This window comes from Alligator mississippiensis, chromosome 13 (genome assembly GCF_030867095.1).
Source record: "Alligator mississippiensis isolate rAllMis1 chromosome 13, rAllMis1, whole genome shotgun sequence".
Classification (NCBI taxonomy): Eukaryota; Metazoa; Chordata; order Crocodylia; family Alligatoridae; genus Alligator; species Alligator mississippiensis.
This window is the reverse complement of record NC_081836.1, coordinates 52,286,903-52,309,410: the sequence shown is the minus strand read 5'-3', so window position 1 is coordinate 52,309,410 and position 22,508 is coordinate 52,286,903. Positions and strand designations below refer to the sequence as shown.

At 40.8% G+C, this 22,508-nt stretch overlaps 1 protein-coding gene across 3 annotated transcripts in view; it reads right to left on the bottom strand.

The window, feature by feature from the left end:
• Positions 1-22,508, bottom strand: part of SDK1 (sidekick cell adhesion molecule 1) — a 683,598-nt gene that overhangs the window by 281,694 nt on the left and 379,396 nt on the right. For all 3 annotated transcript variants that reach the window (XM_019494663.2, XM_014610818.3, XM_019494664.2), the window contains exon 5: positions 8,822-8,955. In XM_019494663.2, the coding sequence (XP_019350208.2) occupies positions 8,822-8,955 (134 nt within the window). The remainder of the gene's footprint in view (positions 1-8,821; positions 8,956-22,508) is intronic.

Here is a 22,508-nt window from a genome sequence, read left to right as displayed (position 1 = left end):
TTAAAGACAAACCTTTACTTTAAACGAGCACTCTTTCTTACTATTATAATTACTGTAAATATGTATTGACTTTAAAAAAGGGCCTAAGCACTTATGTGAGTTGTAGCCAATCAATTCTCAGAGCAATAAGAACCAAGAAGCCTTGTTTAAAAAAGCTCCGTGCCCTTTAGTGTTTAGAGGCAAAAAGGAGCTACAACTAAAGTTCACAGCATCACGAAAGATTGTATTTTTGTAGGGCATTAAAGATGGCATTTACACAGACATTATCCTTACAATTCAATTTTGTCTCCTAAACACTTGTACGGTCTGCTTTAAATTAGCTTTGTGGCTGACAAAAGAATGTTAAGTGCTCGCAGAACGCAAGGTACATGCTCACCAGCGTGATGAGAGCCACTGAAGTAACAATCGCTATGATATTCTTTCTGGAAATTGTGCTTGACAAGGAGACATTTAAAGAGTGTGGGGGGAAAAAAAATGAGGGGAAATTAAATGACATCATTTCCCAGGAAGAATTCAAGGCACAACACCCCGAGCTGGGCTACATTGAACTCTCCTAGCATTTGATCAGAACCAATGACATATAAAGTACAGTCATTGAACAGAAGTGTCATTTTCTTCTCTCAGCTTTCATCACATGTACCTTCTCTTCAGATAAAAAAAAAAAACCAAACCCTCTCATTGAAGCATTAATTTCATTTCAGCAGAAGTGATCCATGGAGGTTAAGTGAGTGTAAAATTCCCATGGCATAGACTAAAAACAGTTTGACAAGTTTATAGAGCTTGCCTGAGTTTGACCTCAGAACAGAAATGTCTGTTCTCTGGAGGGTCTGGCCCATTCTTTTTTCCTGCCTACATATGAAATGCTGGAGATAGCTATGAAAAATTCATGCAACAATATGTTTCAAACACCCCATCTCTATCTGCAACAGCTGCTGACTTGACTTTACATTAAAACCTCAAAGTGAATCCTCTCTTCTACCTTGCAGCAAACCTTGATGGGAAACAGGAGGACTTATGGTTTAGAAATGCTTCTTCCTGAGTAGAAAATACCTGCTAAGACTCTGCTGATGGCTTTTCTTCTTAACGATACGAACGTAGGGAAGGACAACAAAAATAACACGGCATGAGCTTCATGTAGAGGGAAAAAAGGAGAGATGCAATAACCAACTTGGTATTAGCAAGAAAACAAAAAAAAACCCCTTTTATAGTTATTTTATTTTCAGGTACTTCCAGGTATTTCCAGATTTATTCCTAAATCTTGTGTATTATAAGAAGAACCTTTCCTTTTATTGTTTAAAATATGGGTGAAAAATCAGTATTTAGCAGGTCTGGAATGGAGTTTTACCCTCCTGTAAATTTTGGGATTTTTGATTTAAAAAAATAAAGTGAGAACCATTTAGTTATTCAGCCACAGATAATCAGACCTATTTGGCTTCATCCAGATGACTCTACCCTACAAAATAAAATGCCTAGAGAAACCCAGACAGGTCAAAATGACACTCTCGTATTTGAGATTAATTACAATACAACCAAGCCAGGAATTTAATTTTTAGTCCCCAACTATTCCAATTTTATCAATTGTGCGACGGTTTCTTTTTTACATTCCCAAAGCTCAGGGGGAAAATTTATCTTAGTTAAATGATAATTGGCTTTATTATCTTTTGACTCTTTAGAAATGCTGGCTGGCAAGGTTTTTAAAATTTTCATCAATCTTGTTTTTTGGTTTTACAAAGCCAGCATCAAAAGACCATGTCAAATACTGAAGATGCACTAAATCTTCTAGCGTTATGAATAGTCCTTGAGACTATCCAATTTACTAATAAATCTATAGAAATCACATGCGCCTCAATATTTCACAGTTTAACAAGAATGTCCAGCAGCACGGTCCTGAATTGCAGTTCCAGCTTATCAAGTGCTGCAAAGGCAGTTCAAGCAGCAGAGTCGGAGCTGTTAGAACAGCTTGTGTATAACCCACTTTTTTTTCCCTTTTAAAATAATCTATTAGGGGTATACTTCTCCTGATTTTATATAGATTTGGAGTGAGTCCTACTACGCTAATGCAAACTGGTAGAGACTAGGCAATTATTATTGCTGCAGTGGTTCTTATTGATAGTTCACTAGTTGGGTTAACAGCTAGGTCTGAAACTCAGAACCTGACTTCTTGTTAAAGTGATAACATAAAGCATTTTCTTGTCTTTGTCACTGTATTCTGTGGTGACAGCAGTGCACGATCTGGCAGCAATCTCAGCTAGCTATGTTTATGGTGCCAGAGTCCTCCTTGTCGCCTGTTTTGCCTTTCAAGAAGCTTGGGTTTGAGAAATGCCTGCAACTTCATCAAGCAGCACTGTCACCTCTGAAAAACTTGCATTTGCAAGTCGGAAAAAAAACTGCAGAGGAATTTCCTGTTTACCACTGTTTACTCCTAACTAGCTTATCCTAACTAGCTTATGTCTCCTGTTAGAAGTGCTTTGCTTGCGGCAAAGCTTCAATAGAGATTTAGCTGGCGTGTACTGTGGGGCCCTGAAGGAAATGTCAGAGCTTTGTGACGGCCTTACTTTAATGAACAGTTCTATCTTTAATTGTCCTGCCAAGTCTGATAAGATCAAATGCATCTTATTTAATTTCATGGACAAACCAAAGTCTTCAGGAAGTGATCTGAACGTCTGTGCTGAAGTGTATGCCTGTGCAGGAGAGAGTGACCAACAGGAACGAGAGGAAATCGCAGGATTTGGAACCAGTTGAAGACATTAGCACTAAAAACATTCTAACTGGGTAGGAATGGGGCAGGGTGGTAACATCTCCAATGAGCACGATGCCAGGGTTGTTTTTATTGTAAAAAATACTATTGCCTTCTGAAGAGTAAAGTGCTTGTCAGTGCTTTCAACCTTAATTGAGCTTCACAACTCCCCCACTGGGCAGCTGGACATTATACTCAGCGTACTAATGGGAGAACTGAGGCTGAGATGCACAGCTGGTTGAAATCGATACAGCTTTGTTGAAGTCACCGATTTCCACTAGCTGGGGATCTTTCCCGAAGAGTGGAAATGACCTATCCAGAGTCGCACAGCAAGTCAGCGACAGAAACTGTTAACAAAATACAGAATTCAGCTCCTAATCTTGACTAGCCAAAATACTCTCCTTAATTTACACAGAAAGTGGAATAGGTGGTTTATAAAAAATAATAATTAAGGTTTACATTAGTTCAGTAAATAGTTTTTTAATCGGATAGGAGACATTTACAATTTGGGACTAATTCTCTGACTTCTCACTCCAGGTGGCAGTTGACATATAACAGAATGACATTTTCCCACTGTGCTGTCTGTTGAACATAAATCATAATTCACTTTAGCTTGTGTGAGATAATAAGAATACGAGACCTCCTCAAGATAGAAAAAAAAAAAAGCTGCTAGCTGGTCATGCCAACTCTATTTTCTATTATTTTCATAACCGTTTCTGCTACATGCATGGCACTCATCGCAGTGGTATCTGAGCTCATAAATCTCTCGTTTCATATTCCCACTGATTTCAAGGGGAGATGGATTGGCTTCTTCAGCCCTAAATATTCTTTAAACTACTTTTGATGCCTCAGTTCTTGGATACTCAACCAGAGGTGCATTAAAAGGTCCTGGCTTTTGGAAGGCAAGTATGCAGTAGGTACATAGGGCATTTTTTACACATGTAGGCGCCGCAGCATCAGCTGCTTTGAAAAGTGCCTGGCGCTGCGATGCTTACAGTTGCAAAAATTTGATTCTGTCAAGTTGTTTTTCACATCCAGACCTCACTATAACAGTCCATGCCTTTTACATCTAGGTGGGATTTCAGCAAACCATTCTACTTGTGGGTAAATCTGAAGACCTCTTACACATTCAAGAAATACTGAATGCAGCTTTCTACTCAGTGCCCATCTCCAGCCCATAAAGCCATGTCATCTGGCCCAAAGGGATCCTGATGGACTTGGAAATTTGTTGATGGGGAACGGGTGACAATGAACACTGCCACCACTCCCCTGCTGCCAAATGTCCAACTCCTGCAGCCAGATAACATGGCCCTCTCTGCTGGATTGGGCTGGAGCATGGTGCAGTTGGTCCAATCTGGCGTGTGTGGAGCTAGGCCAGGGCAGCAGGCTTGATCCAGTGTGCCCAGGACCGGGGCCCAATGCAGCATACAAGGCCATGGCCATGCACTAAATCAAACCAACATACTGACCCCTCACTAGATCAGTCCTACGGACCAATTCCATACACTGAATCCAGCCTGTGGAGCAACTCCATACCATTTATCCAGCCAGCAACCCAGAAAGGCTGGCACCACTGCCCTCAAGCAACGTAACCCATGCATTCACTAGAAATCACATCAGCTTTCTATCAGTTTCCAAGCCTAATCCAGGGTGCTGATTTAGACAGCTGAATAAAGCTCTGCAAGGCAACCAGTCTATTTACCTTACAAACCGTGACTTTCTCTTTGTACCACCAAAACACTCCAGACCAGTGGATGCACTAAAAGTCTCAAGGGTGTTCCCAGTTGTCAGCATTGACTCTAGAATTTCCATTTCCTACAAGCTGAACAAAGCTGAACAGAGCCAGCCGATCTTCAAGGAACAGTAGGAGGTTCATATCTCCATAATAGTTCATTCAAGAATGCACATTGTACAGCAGGGATTTGCTAAACGGGATGATGGTCTTTTCCTTCTGCCTCTCAAAAAGGTGCAAAAAACGTGCTCTGAGACATGAAAAGAGGGCATAACTTGATAAATGAACACAGGGCTGCACAAGTGGTGGCCCATGTGCTGCATACTGCTTGTGAGGGGTTAAGCTGTAGCTCCCCGGCTCCCACCCAGCCATGACTCCCCTATCACTCTGGCTGCCACACTGGTTGGTACGTGTGAAGCACAGCACAGGGTATGCAGGTCGAGGCCAGGGTTGTGAGATGCACAGTGCAGTGGTAGAGGGTGCCTACGTAGACACACACTGCGGGAGTGAAGGGGGGAGCATCCACACAGGGTCTTTACAGCAGTGCCAGGGTGCAGGTGTGTGGGCATGAAGTGCACCAGGGTGGCCTGGAGGCCTGCGACTCCCACTGATGCAGCTAGCTGGGCATGTGGCCTGCACCCACTTAGAACCTGGACAGCCTTGAATAAACACATAAAAGAAAGCTAATTAACATCCCAATCTGTGATGCTGACTTTTTGGTACTTATTTTTATCTCGATTAATCTGTTCTATTCAACCTGATTTCTATTTCTTCTTGTTTTGGGAGGGGGGGCTGAGAGGAAGTGTTGTTTTTTTTGGTTTTTTCCATATTTTTCCTAAAACATACTGACTTGTGGCATCATTTTTGATGCTTAGATTGAAGCATCGCTGTCTGATTCCTTTCAATATCTCTGCATTTTCCAGTGGCCTTTGTGAAGGCTGCTTCCAATCATCTTGCCACAGCTCATTAGCATTCCTTCAAAATATGTCTTTTTTGAAGTGTAGCGTATCTCTACTACTGCTGCTTTGTTTGTTTTTTTAACATACCTTCAGGACCATCTCCTATCTGATAATTATCTGATCACTGGACCCCTGAAGTTCATTTACCTCTATTAAATTGGTCTCAGATGTTTCTTTTTTCCTCGGGTCTAAGTTCAAGATAGCCATCTCTAAACAGGTTGTTTACTTTAAAAAAAATAATTTTGTAATCCCTTAAAAGCCTATTCTATTACTCTCCAACACACAATAAATGCTAATAATTTCAGGCACCATCAAGGACATTTCAAACTCCAGTGACCACCTGTTTGGGTTTTGTTGTCCAGCTTCAGATCTCAAGCTTCTGTTGTCCTTAAGATCATTTCTATCATTCACACTGAATAGTCTTTGCATTCATGTTAGCATGCATCGTTAAAAAAAAAAAAAAACAACCCAAAAAACAAGGCTTTCTTTTCCATATGGCCTTGATGCCTTCTGTTCTGGAATGGGCATACCATGCACATGTAATCACTGTTTCTAAACATTAAATAAGGTATGGAATTATACTGGGAAGTACACTGCTATTTACATAATACAAATAATAAGCCTGCTTTAAAAATGAAAAATCACTAAAATACAAGTAGGCATGTTCATTTACTTCCAGACAATAGAATAACTAGGGCAGCGGGACCAGGCCAGCTGCCCCTGATGCTCGCTTGGAGAGGGGTGATGAGGGGAAGTGGGGGAAAGAAATATCATCACTCATCACTGCCCCAATGTGTCCTGCTGTCTTGTGTACCTGGCTGCTTTGATACACCTAAGTTCCAGAAACAAGATTACTTATTATTTACACAGTACCCATAGAACGGGTACATCCAAACCTGTTCATGGTATAGAAGGATGGCTACCTATTATAATATCTGTTCTAGAAAGGAAAACTGAGGTATGGAAAAGAATCACCTAGGCGCCTAATCACACAGTGCAAGTCAGTGGCAAAACTGAGATAACAACCTAGATTTGACTCTCTATCTCACTGGGTGTTAGAGACCTCATTCATTGCTCCCCACCTAAATGAGTTGTTGTAGAATCGGGGACAGACTGTATAAACACCATTTTTGCTCCTGGGTGTCTTGCGGAATAGTTTTCTGATACAGCTCTGTCGGCCCAGTACAGGATAGGGCCGTGGGCCCTGGCAGACCTGCACCCAGCGAGACTGGGCCATAAGGAAGCAGACTCACCCAGTTCAAACACTCAGCGAAGGTCACCTGATTCTTGCCTGCCACATCTTGGTGCTGAAGATTTGTTTGTTGGGAGGTGGTCTACTCTGCTGTGTGTTGACCCAGATATGCCTGGTCTGATTCTTCTTTGGGGCTCCTACCTCCCCTACACCCTGTCCAAGCGCCACCCAGCTGTTAAATTATTTGTCACGCCCTTGGCTGTCAATGGGGGTTCTCTTTCTTTTCTTCGACCCTTTAGGCCTGCAGCCATCTTGGGCTTGACTCAAGGATATGGCAGCTAAGCCAGTCCTGACGGTCATTCTGTCGAGGTGTGGTAAACGGAATAGAAATGAAGAACAACACAAATCAGGAAACTGGAACTCAGGTAAGTCTTTCAGCCCAAAGGGCCATTATGACCACTGATGGTACCCTCCTTCAACAGCACAAGCTGGTCCTGAGGGCGCGGGCTACTCCCCACGGCCCGGCCCTATCGAATAAAGGAAATCAAAAAGGAATGTAAGAGAAAATCTGGCCGATTTTGCCTCTAAACTTGGACGTTCATCTTGCCCTTAGATGCCTCAGCATCAGTTCCCAGCACCTCCACGGCACAGGCCAGTTCCCTATGAGGGACGGGTCCTTTTCCTGGCCCTTTATTAACTCTACTTCATTTGAGTAAGGGAGTATCACTCTTACCCCAGTGTCTCTCCAGTCCAAGACTGTTGCTGACTTTTCCTTCTCCACCCACCAGGCAGCAGGGGCTCAACCTAATAGGCTCCACCCTATCCGAAATTAAAGTAAAAAGAAACGCAAACAAAAGACCTTGTTTGGAGTGCTGCCAGCTCTCTCGCAGCAGCCTCGTTCTCTCAGTGTGGCTTCCTATTGGCTCTCCTTGATGCTCTTGCTGCTTCAGATGTGACATCGGTGTCCCACATTATCAGAGCTTCTCCAAGCTCTCAGCCTGAGAATCAGGCCTCTCCCCAGTTCCTGGGTTTTCTGCTAGCATCCCAACGCTCTAGTATTTGAGTTCCCCTTTGGAGTTCATCTTGCCCACCTTCCAGTCTCAGTGGTGAGCCAGAAATACCAGAACAGCTGCGGGGAGATCTAATCTGGATGGATCAGCTGCTAGTAAAGCGGGCCTCCTGTGGCAGCTTCCAGTCCCTTGTTGTTGCCAGCTCTAGCAATGAAGATAAGTTGTTTCACTATGCGGCTGCAGATTTAAAAGAGGCTTTTCTCACGTCTTCACAAGCTGGTTGGTAATTTTATGATGAAACAGGTTTGTATCACAAATTAATATTCTGTCAAAACTGAAATGTTTCATAGAAACATACAGGTTGTGAAGCTGAAGCTTCCAGGTTCTGCAGCTCTAGGGAAGCCCTGTTGTGTGGATGGCCCCATGGTTGTGATTTCAGGGCTGGGTCTGGAGAAGCTCCATCATGCACATTGCTTCTGAGGATCTGTACTATGTGCACAGAAAGCCCAGAGGGCTTCCAAGGTCTGTAGCTCTAGTTTCACCCTGACATGTAGATATCCCAGTGATCCTAAATCTTCTAGGGTGTGAAGCTCTGGAGCAGCCTCACCATACAGACTTCATAGACCTGGGGTTCTCAAAGCTTTTGGGCACCCTGCTGCTGAGGAGTTGGGAACCTGGAGGATCTGTGAGCCCTGTCTATAGTCAGACCATGGCCCCACAAGGCTCCTCCTGGTCCACAACAAGAAATATATGATAACACCAGACAGGCATAACTTCATGGGCTAGAAACAGGGCTTGTTAATAACAATGCCTTCCATTGGGCATGTTATGTACAACAGAAAACAACCAGTTTGTAGGTGTCAAGAACTTAAAACACAAAAGAAAATGTACTAAGCTGGACCATTCGCTTACAAACGTACAGGGTGATCTTCATGTACTTGAAGTGCATTTGTTTAAAATAAGTATCTCTAAAGAAACGATCAGGAGAACAGCTTTGGACAGATGCTGCAACTTGCTAAGCACCTTCAACTCCCATTGATTCCCGAGGAGTTGAGCTTGCTCCACCACGAACATGAAAAGCTCGGTTCCATTCAGGCCCTTGCTAGTAAAGTTCTTTTGAGGATGCAAACCTTGGGAACATTTTTCATGACCTCCGTACCAAAGTATATTCAGCAGGATTTCCATACTTACGTGTTACGCTCAGATAAACAAAGGGACTTGTCTTGTTTTCTCCATTCTTTTCATTGACGGCCTGGACACAGTAGCCACCTGAGTCGGTCACTGAGGTTGTGAGGATCACCAGCTGATTCTCCAGTGTTATGGCTCTGTTTAGGAAAACAAAATATTGCATTAAAACAGGAACAACAATATAAGTAAACAGAAACTGTAGAGAACCTCAGATATGACAAGACTGTATGATATCCATAGGTCATCTATACAGAGATGCCTTGAACTGGAGAACAGGCCTCTAACTTCAAACACATCCAGAGACAGTATTTAAGAGCTTCTGAGTCTTTGAAGTGTCTAAGCCTTTTCTCTTTTTTCTTTAACATGTGTAAGATGTTTATAGTGGCACCCAGAAAGATATAACATATGAGATAAAAAATATAAGTGGCAGTAAGAAGCTAGGTAAGGAACAATAAATGACATTGCAGCGTTATAACTGGTGGTCCATATAGCTGTGGCAGAAGATCCTGGCTAGCAGCATTTTGTTGCATATCCTTGAAACCTTTCCAGCAAAAGAAAACTACCCTATTAAAGGTCAGTATTCTGGGAATAGGAACATCCCATTCAGTGAAAAATCAAAGACAAAAGAATCTCAGGAGGTAAATGTTCTATATTTATGGCTTGGGTTAATTAGCTACGCTTCATATACAAAGAGCAAGAGCTGGAACAAGGGACTAATTAATATGCTCAGCTGAGGAGTCGTGTGCACAGAGGGAGGGAAGAGCAAAATTATTTACTCTAAACCAGGTAAGAAAGCACAAGTGTATAGTTAGTGGTGACACACTCCTGAGGGAGTCAATAAATGCCATGGTTTAATATAAGTTTACTCTTGCTTAAGCCTGCTACATAACAGATGTCTCCATAAACTGCTTCATGAGCACTACCCGTTTGACCTGCAATCAGGTCAGTTTGTTTGCATTTTAGATAAGTGGTATGGTCTTTTCTTTGACCACATTAGATGCAGGGTGAGTCTACATGTGATACTTCACTGCACAATAGAGCTAATTACTGCACAGTAAGCGTCTGTGTCTACATGTGCAGGTGCTTACTACACAAGTAGCAAGTTTAAACATGATTAGTAACTGCACAGTAGTGCACATGTAGACACCTAACTGAGAGCAAATGTGTTCCCAGTTAGCCGGGCAACAAGGGGTGGGAGGTTGCTCCCTGCCCCCGGGAGCTGCCTGCTGCTGGGGTGGGCTCTGCTATGAGAGCCCAGGTGATGACAATGCCTTCCTGCCCTTGCACCAGGGAGCTCCCAGCCTCTGCTCTACTCTCAAGTAGTTTACTTGAGAGTAAACTGCTCCCAGATCTTTTGCATGTGTAGATGCACCCCCAGTGTAAATCAGGAGACAATATGTAAAAGTCAAAATGCTTGAGATCAACCAGAATCTTTCCACCGAATCCCTTTCTAAAGATGTATGTGTCCTTTTCTGGTTTGCAATGACAACACAGATCAAGCCTGTGCTCTTTTTTTTTTGCTGTTGCTGCACTAACATTTAGGGAGTCCACATATCTTAAATATAAAAGATGAGAGTGTCTTACTGGTCATCTAATGGGAACACAAGATTATATCATCCAGTAGATTAGATTTCAAACCCAGAATTGCGGTGCAATTGTTTAGCTCAATTTAACAGGACTGGAGCCATTCAAAGCCATTAAAAGCCAGAAGAACAAACATTCAGACTTCCTCAGATAACAGCTTGTGGCTATTCTTTCACAAGAAATCCCTGCCTAGATTCTGGGAGGGGGAAAACCAGAAGTTTCATTATAGGGTTCACGGATGGGACACAGGCTGGCTGCAGTTGTCCAGTTCCGATCAAAAGCAGGCACACGTAACAGAGCAAAAACAATATCTGAGGTCAAAACCAGAGGATAGGATTTCCAGGAAGCAAAATAAAGTTTTGATACACCTGTCCGTGGGGCAGCACTGGTACCCAATGGCTTTGATTAGATCCTGGACCTAGCTGGGCCTTTCTTAAGGGAGACAGGACAAGAGGTCTGTTTCCCCTTCCAGTCTGGGTGGCATAAAAGGATGAAGAATGAAGAGCACTGGTTACAACTGCTTCCTGATTCTCACCACCAACTTGGCTCCTTAGAAAGTACCCTGCATCCAGACCTCCACTCAGTCAGCTGTGCTGGAGCCACTTTTCGAGCTAGCCTCACAGAGTATCAGAGTTGTGCAAGTGGGGAGGGAGTGGGAGCAGGAGTTGGGAAGCTCATGCTTTCCTGAACGGCTGCATAAAATGAGGGCTCAATCTCGACTGACAGAATTGATGGGAGCAGCTGTGCAATAAATTATCATTCAGCTTGAGTAAGGGAGGCAGCATTAGGCCCTCTGTTCTTTCAGTTAAGTCACTTTATTCATTCCTCCACACCGTATATTTCCCTCCTGGAAAATTGGTGGAATATTTAACTTCCTACTCTGCAAGGTTCAGAGAGGACATTAACAGACGGCACATCATTTGAGGAACATTCTTAATATAAACACAGACATTTTTGACTGGAGGAAATGTGAATTTTTTCCCTATGCAATCTAGGTCTAGAAAAGAGCTCAGATAAATGAGAAAATTATAATGTAATTGTTATCAAAAGTGCAGCTGCCAAAGATATGAAATGGGACTTTTACAACTGTTAATGAATGGGCTTTTTATCAATGGTTATCTAGTAGCACAAGCCCAACATTTCAAAAAAATTGATGAACTAATGATTGAATCCTATAATAGGAGCTACATTACTTTTAAAGAATGATTTTACCGTACAGAGTCTGAGCTTGCATAGACTTATCTATGTGCTTGACTTTATGAACTGGTAGTAACCCCCTAAGAAAGTTAGGTAAATGCAAATGGCTTGTAAGGGTTCAGGGGTAATTTCCCAACAACACTGTCTCTTTCATATTCTTTCTTTAATGTTTTATGCATTTAGTAGGTTCCCTGAGGATAATCTTTGAGAATATATCAAGGGTCCTGGATCATGTAACAAAGTTAAGAAGAAATAAAAAATAAAAACTGCTTTTACTAATATATTAAAGGAATGTATCTAGGCACAATTGACTGATTAGCCTACATGGCACAAATGTATACACCAACTTCCTCAAAGAATCTGAATGCTTTATCATTTAACCAATAGATCAATAGGAAATATTCCTCCTACAAATGTGCCTGCTTGGTCTGGTTAAATTAAGTCACAATTATTTTATTTTTGGACTTTTTTCAGAAGAGACAGAAATAGAAGGAACATATAATTTCCAAATAGTACTACAAAATTACTATGGAAAGATCAAAGCTTCTGCTTGAACAATGTACAAATACTGTGTTTGTTTTATTCTTGACATTTTGCTTTTATGATCTCAAGACAGACAGCAATGAACATTTTCAAAGATGCCAGAAATTAGTGGGAGATATACCTCCAGGTAATTATAGCAGGACATATTGCCACCTGGAACTGATTGAAAGAATTCTACTGAATTCAGCTGAGCTATTCTATATTAACTGAGGATCTGGCCCCAAGTATCATATTTTAATAGTTTTCATTCAAAAATATTATTAGAAATACCCTTTGGGATAACTTTTCTACATTGAATAGAATTGTACTAGCTTAATTGACTTAGAAATTTAATCAAAGGAAATGTGTGATAGATTTACACAATGAGGATAGGAAATGTAATTAATACCACATTTAATAAAGCAAATAGGCTAAAGAGAAATTTCCTTTTTAATACTAATAATGGAATATTTAAACACCATGGATATTACATTTGTTTCTACTATGGTTATTATAAAGAAGATACAGCAGTAAAGAACATTATTTTAAAATACTAAAATAAATTTCAAACAGGCATGATACAGGCTGTAGTTAAAACGAAAAGCCTTACACATGGTACTGCAATTCTGGTGAGACATACTGGCACCTTCTTATTATTAATTCAAATGGTGTAATGAATTGGTTGGGAATTCCCTAAATGACGGGGAATAAAGCATATAACTCATAGTTATTCTTCAGGAATGAAAGGCAAAGGAAGTGTTAAGATGCATTTACTAAGGATTTACTAAGATAAAGTATTTTTTCTAGGGCTGTTAAACGATTAAAAAAATTTAATTGCAATTAGTTGCATGGTTGAAAAAATAGTCAAAATTAATCATGATTTGAATTGTACAATGAAAAACTTAAAATTATGTGCAGAAAAACTCAAAGTTATGCAAAATTATGCAGGTACTCTATACAGTTGGGGGGCATGTGGGGGGGGGAATTTGTGAAGGTGTGGGAGGCTGTGGGCATGTGTGTGGGGTTGGGAGCCCAGGGAAGGGCGTTCTTGCATACCCTGGCAGGATCTGGGGCAGCCGGCGCAGGTTGTGGGACAGAGCCATGGGCGGCTCATCCAGGAACATGGGGAGGCTCCTGCTGCTGCACACACCCCAGGGAGGCATGGGGGATTTGTGCAAAGGGCAGAGGTGGGCTGCCACTCTGTGCTGGGCTCTGCACCCTGCTGCCATTGCCCCGGGAGCCACGTAGCACCATGCAGTGCAACCTGCCATCAGGTGGGCAGGGGGCACAGCGCAGCCAGCGTGCAGCTCCTGAGGCAAAGGCAGTGGGGCACAGAGCCCCAGCCTGCAGCAGCAGCCTGCCTCTACTCTATGCACAAATCTGGGGGGCATGTGCCCCCCCCCCCGTCTCCACTGGGGTGTGTGCAGCGGCAGGAACCCCCCCTGCACCCCTGGACAAGCCACCCACAGCTCTGTCCCACAACCCACCCCAGCTTCAGGGCCCCATTCACCCCAGCCTCTGCCCCTGCCTCACTTCCTCCCTCACTGTGGGAGCCTCGATCTGCCCCTCCATACCCCTTCCCTCCCTCATGCCTCTTCCCCTTCATAGATTTGCCTGTCGGGCACCACTGCACATGCCATCATGCTCTGTTTCTGCTCGTGTGCAAGCTATAGCTGTGTGTCTGTGTCTTTGTGCGCCCCTCCCCCCACACTGCATCTGCCCAGAGCCCATGCCCAAGCTGCCCTGTGGTCCTCTGCACTGCCACCACTCCCCTGCAGGGCAGCCCAAAGGCAGCAGTGACCGGGCGCAGGCTCCAAAACCACAAGCTTGATTAGCGAGTTAAAAAAATTAATGCGAACAACTATTAATGTGTTGATCGTGTGCATTAACCATGATTAACTGACAGCCCTAATTTTCTTACATATAGAGCACATCTATACACTCATGAATGTGCCTTAGATAATGCACATTTAGTTTAGTACTTCCTTAATAAAGTACTAACTAAATGCACAGTACCTAGAGTTACTGCACAGTAGCGCCGGCACACGGTTATTTAGTGATGCTTACTGTGCATTAACTTAATAACACTGCACAGCAGGCTATTAGCATGGTTTGTGCTGTGACATGCTACTGTGCAGTGTTGTTAGGCTAATTCACAGTAAGCATCTGGTGTAGATACGCCCACAGTGCACAAAATATACTTGATTTCACAGAATACCCAGATGAATTAAGCTACATAGGTGAAATAAAAAGGACTTTGTAAGACCACATGGATTTAAATAACTCCTTAGCAAAGGAAATGATATAGGAAAGGACCACACATTATATATTACATCATCATAGTAATGTGAAAAGTCCAATATGTATAAATGCACAGGAAACTGGAGTTAGAGAAGATACTAAAGATATGTAATTATTGAAGATAGAACCCTTTTGGATCTTTAATTAAATAGCCCAATTAATCTTAAATTAAACACTGAATTGAATTATTGATTTAATTTCAGCTTCTCTAAAAATCTTCAGTGAAAATTCAATGTTTGGATTTTACTTGTTAGAGATAGGTCTGAAGTGAAACATCAGCGTATGAGGCCCTCAAGCTTTAGCCCTTTTCAGATTAGAACTCAAAAGTGCCTCCTTGCATTGGGAGGATTAATTAGTCACATTGTAAAGATTAATTAATCAATGTTTTGAATGCACTTCGAAGATGTAGGCCCTGATATTTACCACAGTAGCACTGAAAAGTGGCCTTAAAGTTACATTACCTTTTTTAACTGGAATTACTGCATATTTTCACTTTCTATTATAACATTTTAATTATGTTGGCACTGCACTAATATTCCAAACACACAGCTGATTCCTGGCTGTTGAGCTTAACTGCATATTTGAAGAAGACAACTGAAGAGATGGGTCTGAATATGTCAATAACTTATATGCAATAAATAATTTAAAAATGTAGCTACTGTTGTTTTAAGGCAAGAATGAGTTTAACTCAATCCACCATGGGACCAGAGACATGATATCTAGGATACTGTCATTTTTTATCCTTCAGGATCAAGAGCAGGAAAAGGTATATTTAATATGGCATCTTTTGATTGAGAAATGAGGAAAAGCTCTCCGGATCTTCAGGAAATGGTCTAGGGAACAACAGCAATTATATGGAGAATAACGCGCACTTCCATTAGATGGTACACCTAACTAAGCACCACTCTTGAAATACAAAATAATTTTGTTTGAAATGCAAACAATTTCTGCCACATGTGTAACACAGAAAGAATCGCAGCCTATAACTGGTGTTTAAAGGGTGGGAAGGTTAAGGCACAAAATCTCCCTTGATCATGCAGGCCACTGAGAAGGGAAGATGAGAGGAGCAGTGGAGAGTGGAAGAAGACAAGGCTAGATTTGTAACGGTATTTAAGTGCTTGATAGGTTCTCTGGGATTTCCATGATTTCCATTAAAAAAACCATTTAGGCACCCTTAAAAATCTAAAAATGAAAATGATTTGATCTTCATAGGGAGACAAACTAGCCCAATAAAATGGTAAGATGACCAAATTGGTACATGTTGCTTAAAAAAGATGAATAATGAGGGGAAAAAAACAGGTACATATTTAATAGAAGGGATTAACTTTCAGGAAGTTAGATACTGATTACATTTTTGGTTACCAGATTGCTGGATAAATGGATGATGTTAGATTACTAAATTGTCACAGTAATAAAATGAAAATTATAGAGTAACCTGATTCAGCCTCTTCTTAAGAGAGAGCCATCTGTTCATGAGCCTGTATGCAATGATAGTAACCAGTAAAAAGGCCTCAATAAAGCTGCTTTTCCAATGCTAGTACACAGCTAATAGAAGCATCAAATCCCTCTTTACAAGACAGTAATGCCAGAAAATCTCTATTCCTTTTTTAAAACTTTTGTTTATATCATATAACAAGAACTGATCCCTCCCGACAAGGACTGATACCTCTTTATAACTGGGATGCTATGAGAAAATTAGGAGATTACAGAATAATAATGATGTAATTGCCGATGGATTCCCAAAGGGAGTTCTCCTGTTGGGAAAATATTTAGTCATGTCATATTTAAAAATACAACCATTTTAGTGAAATCCTGGCTCCACTACAGTCAGTGTGAATTTGCCTTGACAGAGTAAGATACATCCTCTGTGCTTTCTCCATGTCCTTTGGGAAATTATTAATCAGCATTTTATGTACATACAATTTTCCTTCTAACAGCCCAATTTCCTCAGGACTTAATCCTAGAAAGAAGTATTATCAACTTCGTTACTTTACAACATAGCCATAGCAACAGAGTGCAATGGGTCCCAGTTGGGTCTCATTGAGCAGATCTCATTGAGCAAAACAAATTACTCAGATTCCAGGTACTAAATACTACAAATCAGCTGTTTATTTAAAATATGTATATTGTTGACTACTAAGCCTCTCTCAGAAGTCAATGCCTGCAGTATACCAAATGCAGCATCAATTTACCATGTAAACTTTCTGGGGCAGACACTGCCTTTCTGATTGGTTTTTGTACGCTGCTTACCACAACAATGTCTAGATCAGTGATTGGTGCTCCTAGACACCATGGTGCCCATGAAAAAAGATAACAATAAATTCCTAACCACTGTATCTCTTCTTAGCCTGTTGGACAGTCATCATACAAATCTTATTTTTTCCTTTCCAGGGTTTTTAAAGCCAGCCAAGTTTCTCATATATGTTTGTTCTTACAGTCTCTGGGTCTCATGGATGCTTGCCCTGATCTTCTTTTCACACTTAACAAAATTAATTTACAGTTCACACCTGTAGTGAGAAATGCCCTTTCCAGGACGCAAACTGAAAAACATCTAAAGAAAATAAAAAGCAAACTGTAGTAAGGAAAAGAAACCAAAAAGTTCTGGCAATGGTTGGATAGTAAGGAACAATGTGAACAGGCTAGCTATAACTGTATTGAGTTGAAGTTCACACCTAGGTTCTGGGGACCATCATTTCCAGAGGAGGAAAAGAGATGAGGAAGTGTTCCCTTCTTTTAAACTGGGTTTTAGAGTTCTGTTGCTCTGGTTTTGGTTCCAAAGAACTGGAAATCTCCCTTTAGGGCTTGTCCATATCAGATACCTCTTTCATACATTACTGTGGTGTCTACCATAACTTGAAGTGGGGTGGGTGGCAGGCAGTAAAGGCTATATCATAGTCCATAGAAAAAGTATAATTTTTCTCGAAATTCCCTACTGATATTTTGTTGTGAACATAAGTAGGCCGTCTGGAATAGGATTTTTTTTGTCCCAGGATGGAGAAATAATAATGATGGGTACCACTCAAAGAAGGCAGCTCTCTCCAAAGGTGTGTATTACATTTGAAAGAGCTCCGAGATGTGTGAACTGCTTCATTTTTTTGTATGAATCAGGGGTTAACATTGTTAATGATTTCATTCTTCATGTAATAAAATTAAGGAATAGTCTTGGAACTGCTGCCATAGCGTTACTCTACATTGAGTGTGCTATGGTTTGGGTTCTTTGAAATAGTCTTGAGTACTGGTGTTCTGCTAAATAGTCCACTGTATTGAGATACACAAGTAACCATGGCTACAAAAATGTCCCTTGTCATTAATGACTGGCACATAAGTTACACTTTCTTCTACAGGAGTCAGAGTTTTCCATGGTGACTCAATCTATATTCATGTCCTTGAGGCTCGATGCAACTACCTGTACGTACCAAACAATGAAACCATCAAACATAAGTAGCTATAGTTGCTTCAACAACACAGAAACCCTGAAACCCTGTTTTCTTCAATGGCTCCTTCCTGAATATTGAGTCTAATTCTAGATTTCAACTCTCATTTTCAAAAACCTCTATAGGATTGGTCCAAATTACCAGAGCAACCTACTCACCTTCCATCATCTTGACTGTCTATGACAGCTATCTTCCATTCAATCTGTTAATCTCAAGAATGACCTTCATACATAAGCATACAAAAAGACAGATCTTGCACAGCAACTAGAGCAGAAATCATGAACTCAATCCCAGGAGAGGTCACATTGAAAACAAAACCCTTTGTCTCATAGCAAAGTGCAAAAAAAAAATCTACTTCTTGCTCTAATCTTCTTACAATAAAGCTGAGAAGAAAGAAAGCAGAAAGAAATAAAAATCCCTTCATACTGGAAGGAAAAGAGAAGAAACAAATTTCTTTGTATTTATACTTCTAAGTATTTGGGAAGTGCTTGATACCCACAATAGCGAGTGTAACAGAAAAACTAAGATACATATAGATATCAATAGAAAATACTGATTTCTCTAGGAAGTTAGAGAAGAAACTCTCACCCAGATACACAAGGGAAAAAAAACAGGGAGGGGGGAAGCCCATGATAGCCAAGGGACTTGACAGTGGTTGGGAAAGGCATCCTTGCCCACAGATAAAATAAAAGAAAGATAATGTTTGGCCAACCACTGAATAGGGAGTATAAAATAAGATGGAAGAAAAGGCTGACAGACACGCACACAACCACGTAACACAGACCAGGACAGTGTCCTTTTCCAGAATCAAGGTTTTATATTTCCAAATGAGTGTGTTATTTACAAGCTTGCGGTTTTCAGTGGTTGTTTTCCACACTTTCTACACAAGGGTTGGGTAAGAAACCAAAATAATCCACTTGTTTCTGGCAATTGAGCTGTCTGTTCTTAGAGAACCTTTAAAATACAAGAAATAAATAGCAGAAGGCTGGTAATCTCTGGCTGCCCTTCTCCACTCCTCCTCCTTTCTACCCCGGTTAGGGGAATTAGACTTCCATAAGGCTTGTTTGTATCCATTGCTTGTTTGTCTCTTTCCTTAGCTTGTGCTCTGCTCCCTAAACTATCTTGATCCGTAAAAGAAATGTGGTTGCCAATCAAATTAGCAGAAGTGAGTTAGTCTAACGTCACTGAAGAGCCTTGCCAACATGTGGGCTAACATATCCAAAGGCTAAGTTGTACTGTAGCCCAGGGGCCACTTTATTAGATGGAGAGTTGAAGTTAGGTGATTTTGTCTCTCAATACAAAGGCGTCCTCCTTGTTGCTTTGATTCTATCAATGCATGGGGTTTATGTCAAAATAACTCTTAGCTCCTTGCATACAAATGCTTATTCCAGAAGATGAGTGCTTTATTCCAAATTAGTTTAATCCATTTTTGAAGGAGATTGCAAAGTCAGAAACAGGTGCCATTATTCTAAAATAAGGGCATTCCCATAGGGAATGAGTCAGGAATGACGATTCTACTTTAAATTTACTTCTTATCCAGAACCAAATGTATATCTTTTATGGGGTTTTTTCTGCTTATTTCTTTAACCATTTAGGGCTCCCTCCAAGGGTATTTGCCAGCTAATTTCCAAAACCATGTTGACTTTTTTTTTTTTTTTAAACCGAGTTCCAGAGTTACATCTTTCGAAACGCTTAGGTTTGAGGGAAACCTACAACTCTTCAGTCCCTGCTGCTGGCTGAAATTAGGAGTCTTCTCTGACTCCTAATTTCTAAAGCAATTTCTCCTTTCTCCTAAAGCAATGACAAAGGGCTCGTTCTTGCTTTGAGGATGGACCTCTTAGGACAGGCTCCCCAACATATTTATTTTCAACATGTTTTACTACTATGCTCATATGGACAATGAATGGACCAGACACTCCTGCATTGCAAAATAAGGCTAATATAAAAATAAGGGCAACTACATGGAACAAAGGGAAAGAAAACAAATTAGGAAGGCTGGCTTTCTGTGGCAAACAGTGAGAATGAGAGAAAAGCAGAATACCCAAACTCATTACAGTGTGACACCTTAAATATAGGTTGAAGACCACACAGTACATCATAAAGGAGATGTTCTCTGGAGAGAGATAATGCTATTCAGAAGCAAACTTCAATAATAAGCCAAAAAAAAATACAAAACCCCCACCTGATAAGCAAAGAAAATAGCTTTTTTGTTTAAATGCTATTTATCTTTCAAGTTGCTCCCTATTATAGTCCCTCTTTAACGGGATATAATTATTACAGCAAAAACATCTACTCTTCTGTTAAATCTTTTCTGATTATTCAGTAGTACAAAGCTCAGGCAGCTTATGCGAGTACCTTTAATGGCTACGCTTGAATCACAGCACTCAAGTGTTATCTAACTGCACCACAGTGATAACTGCTTCCCTGAATGTGCTACTCTAACAACAGTAGTTCTCAACTATAAGAACAGATCCAACTTTTTAAAGATAAAATGGGAAACTCAGCCAACAATGGAGGCCAAAAAATCTGGGAAAAAAGGAAGTCAATTTTCTTTTCAACACTTTTCTTGGTATAAATTGTTACTGCAGTCAAGATATTTGTGTGTAAACAGAATATCTATTTTCTGCTCTCTGGTTTATCATATAATCAACTCATTGAACTCCACTTGCAACATCACTATCTGTTGCTATGGACATAGCTAGCAACCACTGGAAAGAGGAATAGTGGAAATACTCAAATATAAATGGCTTATTTAACCAAAGTGTAGCTGCTGGGAAGTGCTCATGGGTCATGATCCACTAAGCAAACTGACACCACTAAGGGGTTTGTATTCATTGAGGATTTTAGGTCTCAGTTTTCAGACACAGATAAAAATTGCATCACTATGGACCATTTTCCTAATATTGAGCACTGGTGAATGCCGATCATTTTTGCTTTAATTTTTTCCACTTCACTGTTCTGAAAAAGATCATTTTTGGTGTTATTAAAGGGCACCTACCTCTCTGCTACAATATGTAAACATAACAGACTGTTACAATATGGTTCACAGATGGGTTTTAAAGAGCTCCCTATGAAAGCATCTTACATGTTTCTGTCACTATTTTGTTGACAGACACGCTGAAAAATAACAATGAATGTGAGCTGTGGCAATGAACTGCATTGAACAAAAACAAATTAGCAATGGCATGGCCCTTGCCACAGGGCAATGCGCAGAAGAGAGTATTGAACGAGTGACCATGGAAGAGGTGAATCTTCATCTTTATAATGTCATGCCAGGATGCAGGCAGGAAGGGCTGCATCACTTAAGGATCGAGGTGCCAAGCAGGGTCAGGATGGGTGGACAAAATCCAAGGACAAACCAGAGAAGTTTTTCTTACCTTAGACTATTATATACTTGTTTTGTTGATTATTAGAGAGATTTATTTTCTAGGATTGTCAGTCCAGTAGCCCAGTACTTTCCACAAGCATTAATTCTCCTCTACATAAGGCGGTAAGCAGATGTGTGTTACAGGCTCAGGGCTGCCACGCAAAGTGATACCATAAGTTACAGTGGCACTGGATGACGATGGAGCCACTCATCCAAACAAGTTCTTATTATGAATATTTAATTAAAGAGTTAGTGGTCAATACAGCTGCTGGCAGTGTCACTTCACTTCACCACCAGTTCATGGTGACTGGTATTTCTAATGCAGTTTTATTGTGTTGCCCAGTTCCCCTTTTTGTCAGAAATTTGGTGTCTATGCCCAACTCTTGGGGATATTTCTGTTTCTGTGCCATCAAGATGTATGCCAGCATATCACAGCAAGAACAGAGCCTAGGCCTGAGAACAGGAATGAGGGGGTTATAATTCTGGTTCTACCTATAACGTGTAGCCTTGGACAAGTCATGTAGCCTCTTTGTTCTGATGCCAGTAAAAAGGGGATAATTCTTTTCTTTTTTAACCCCAGGAGTGTATTCTGAGGCTTAAATAGTTAAAGTCTGTATAGTGCTTCCAAGATGTAAAGGATTAAGTACTATTATTGGTCTTAATTTTCCTTACTTCTGCTTCTTGCTTTTCTTTTTGACTATCAGACATTTGTTATGACTGCAGGCTATAGACAACTTCTTCTTGCCTGCTCGTTTTCAAGTCCTTTAATATCTCTTGAATTATACACAGTGGGTGGGTAGACATTTCTATTTCAAACACTACTCTTCCAACAACTAGTGGTGTTGCAGTACTTTGCCAAGCACAATCCTTACATCTCTTGAGTTCAAAAATTTCACGTTGCATGTAGATACATTCAGTAGCAGATGTGTTTATCTTGGTTCTTATAAAATTCCTATTTCCTCATTTAAATCTCTTCTACTGTATTGTTTTCAAGTCAGTTGATCACGCTCTTCATTTTGAATGTTCCTTCATTACAAGCACCTCCAAGTGCTTTAAATCAGTAACTATGAAACTATGAGAAGAAAAGAAAACACAGCAGCGTAAAAGGACAGCTAAAGAAGCAGGGCTTTTATAGAGATGTAAAGTGAACCACTAATTCCATATTTCTAGCACAGGCAGGGCATATAATAACAAAAAAGGCAGGAAAAAGGATGATCAACCATATGGTGTTCTTAAAAGCCCATATGAAGCAGAATGTAGGAAGCTCTAGGGATGCATGGGATCA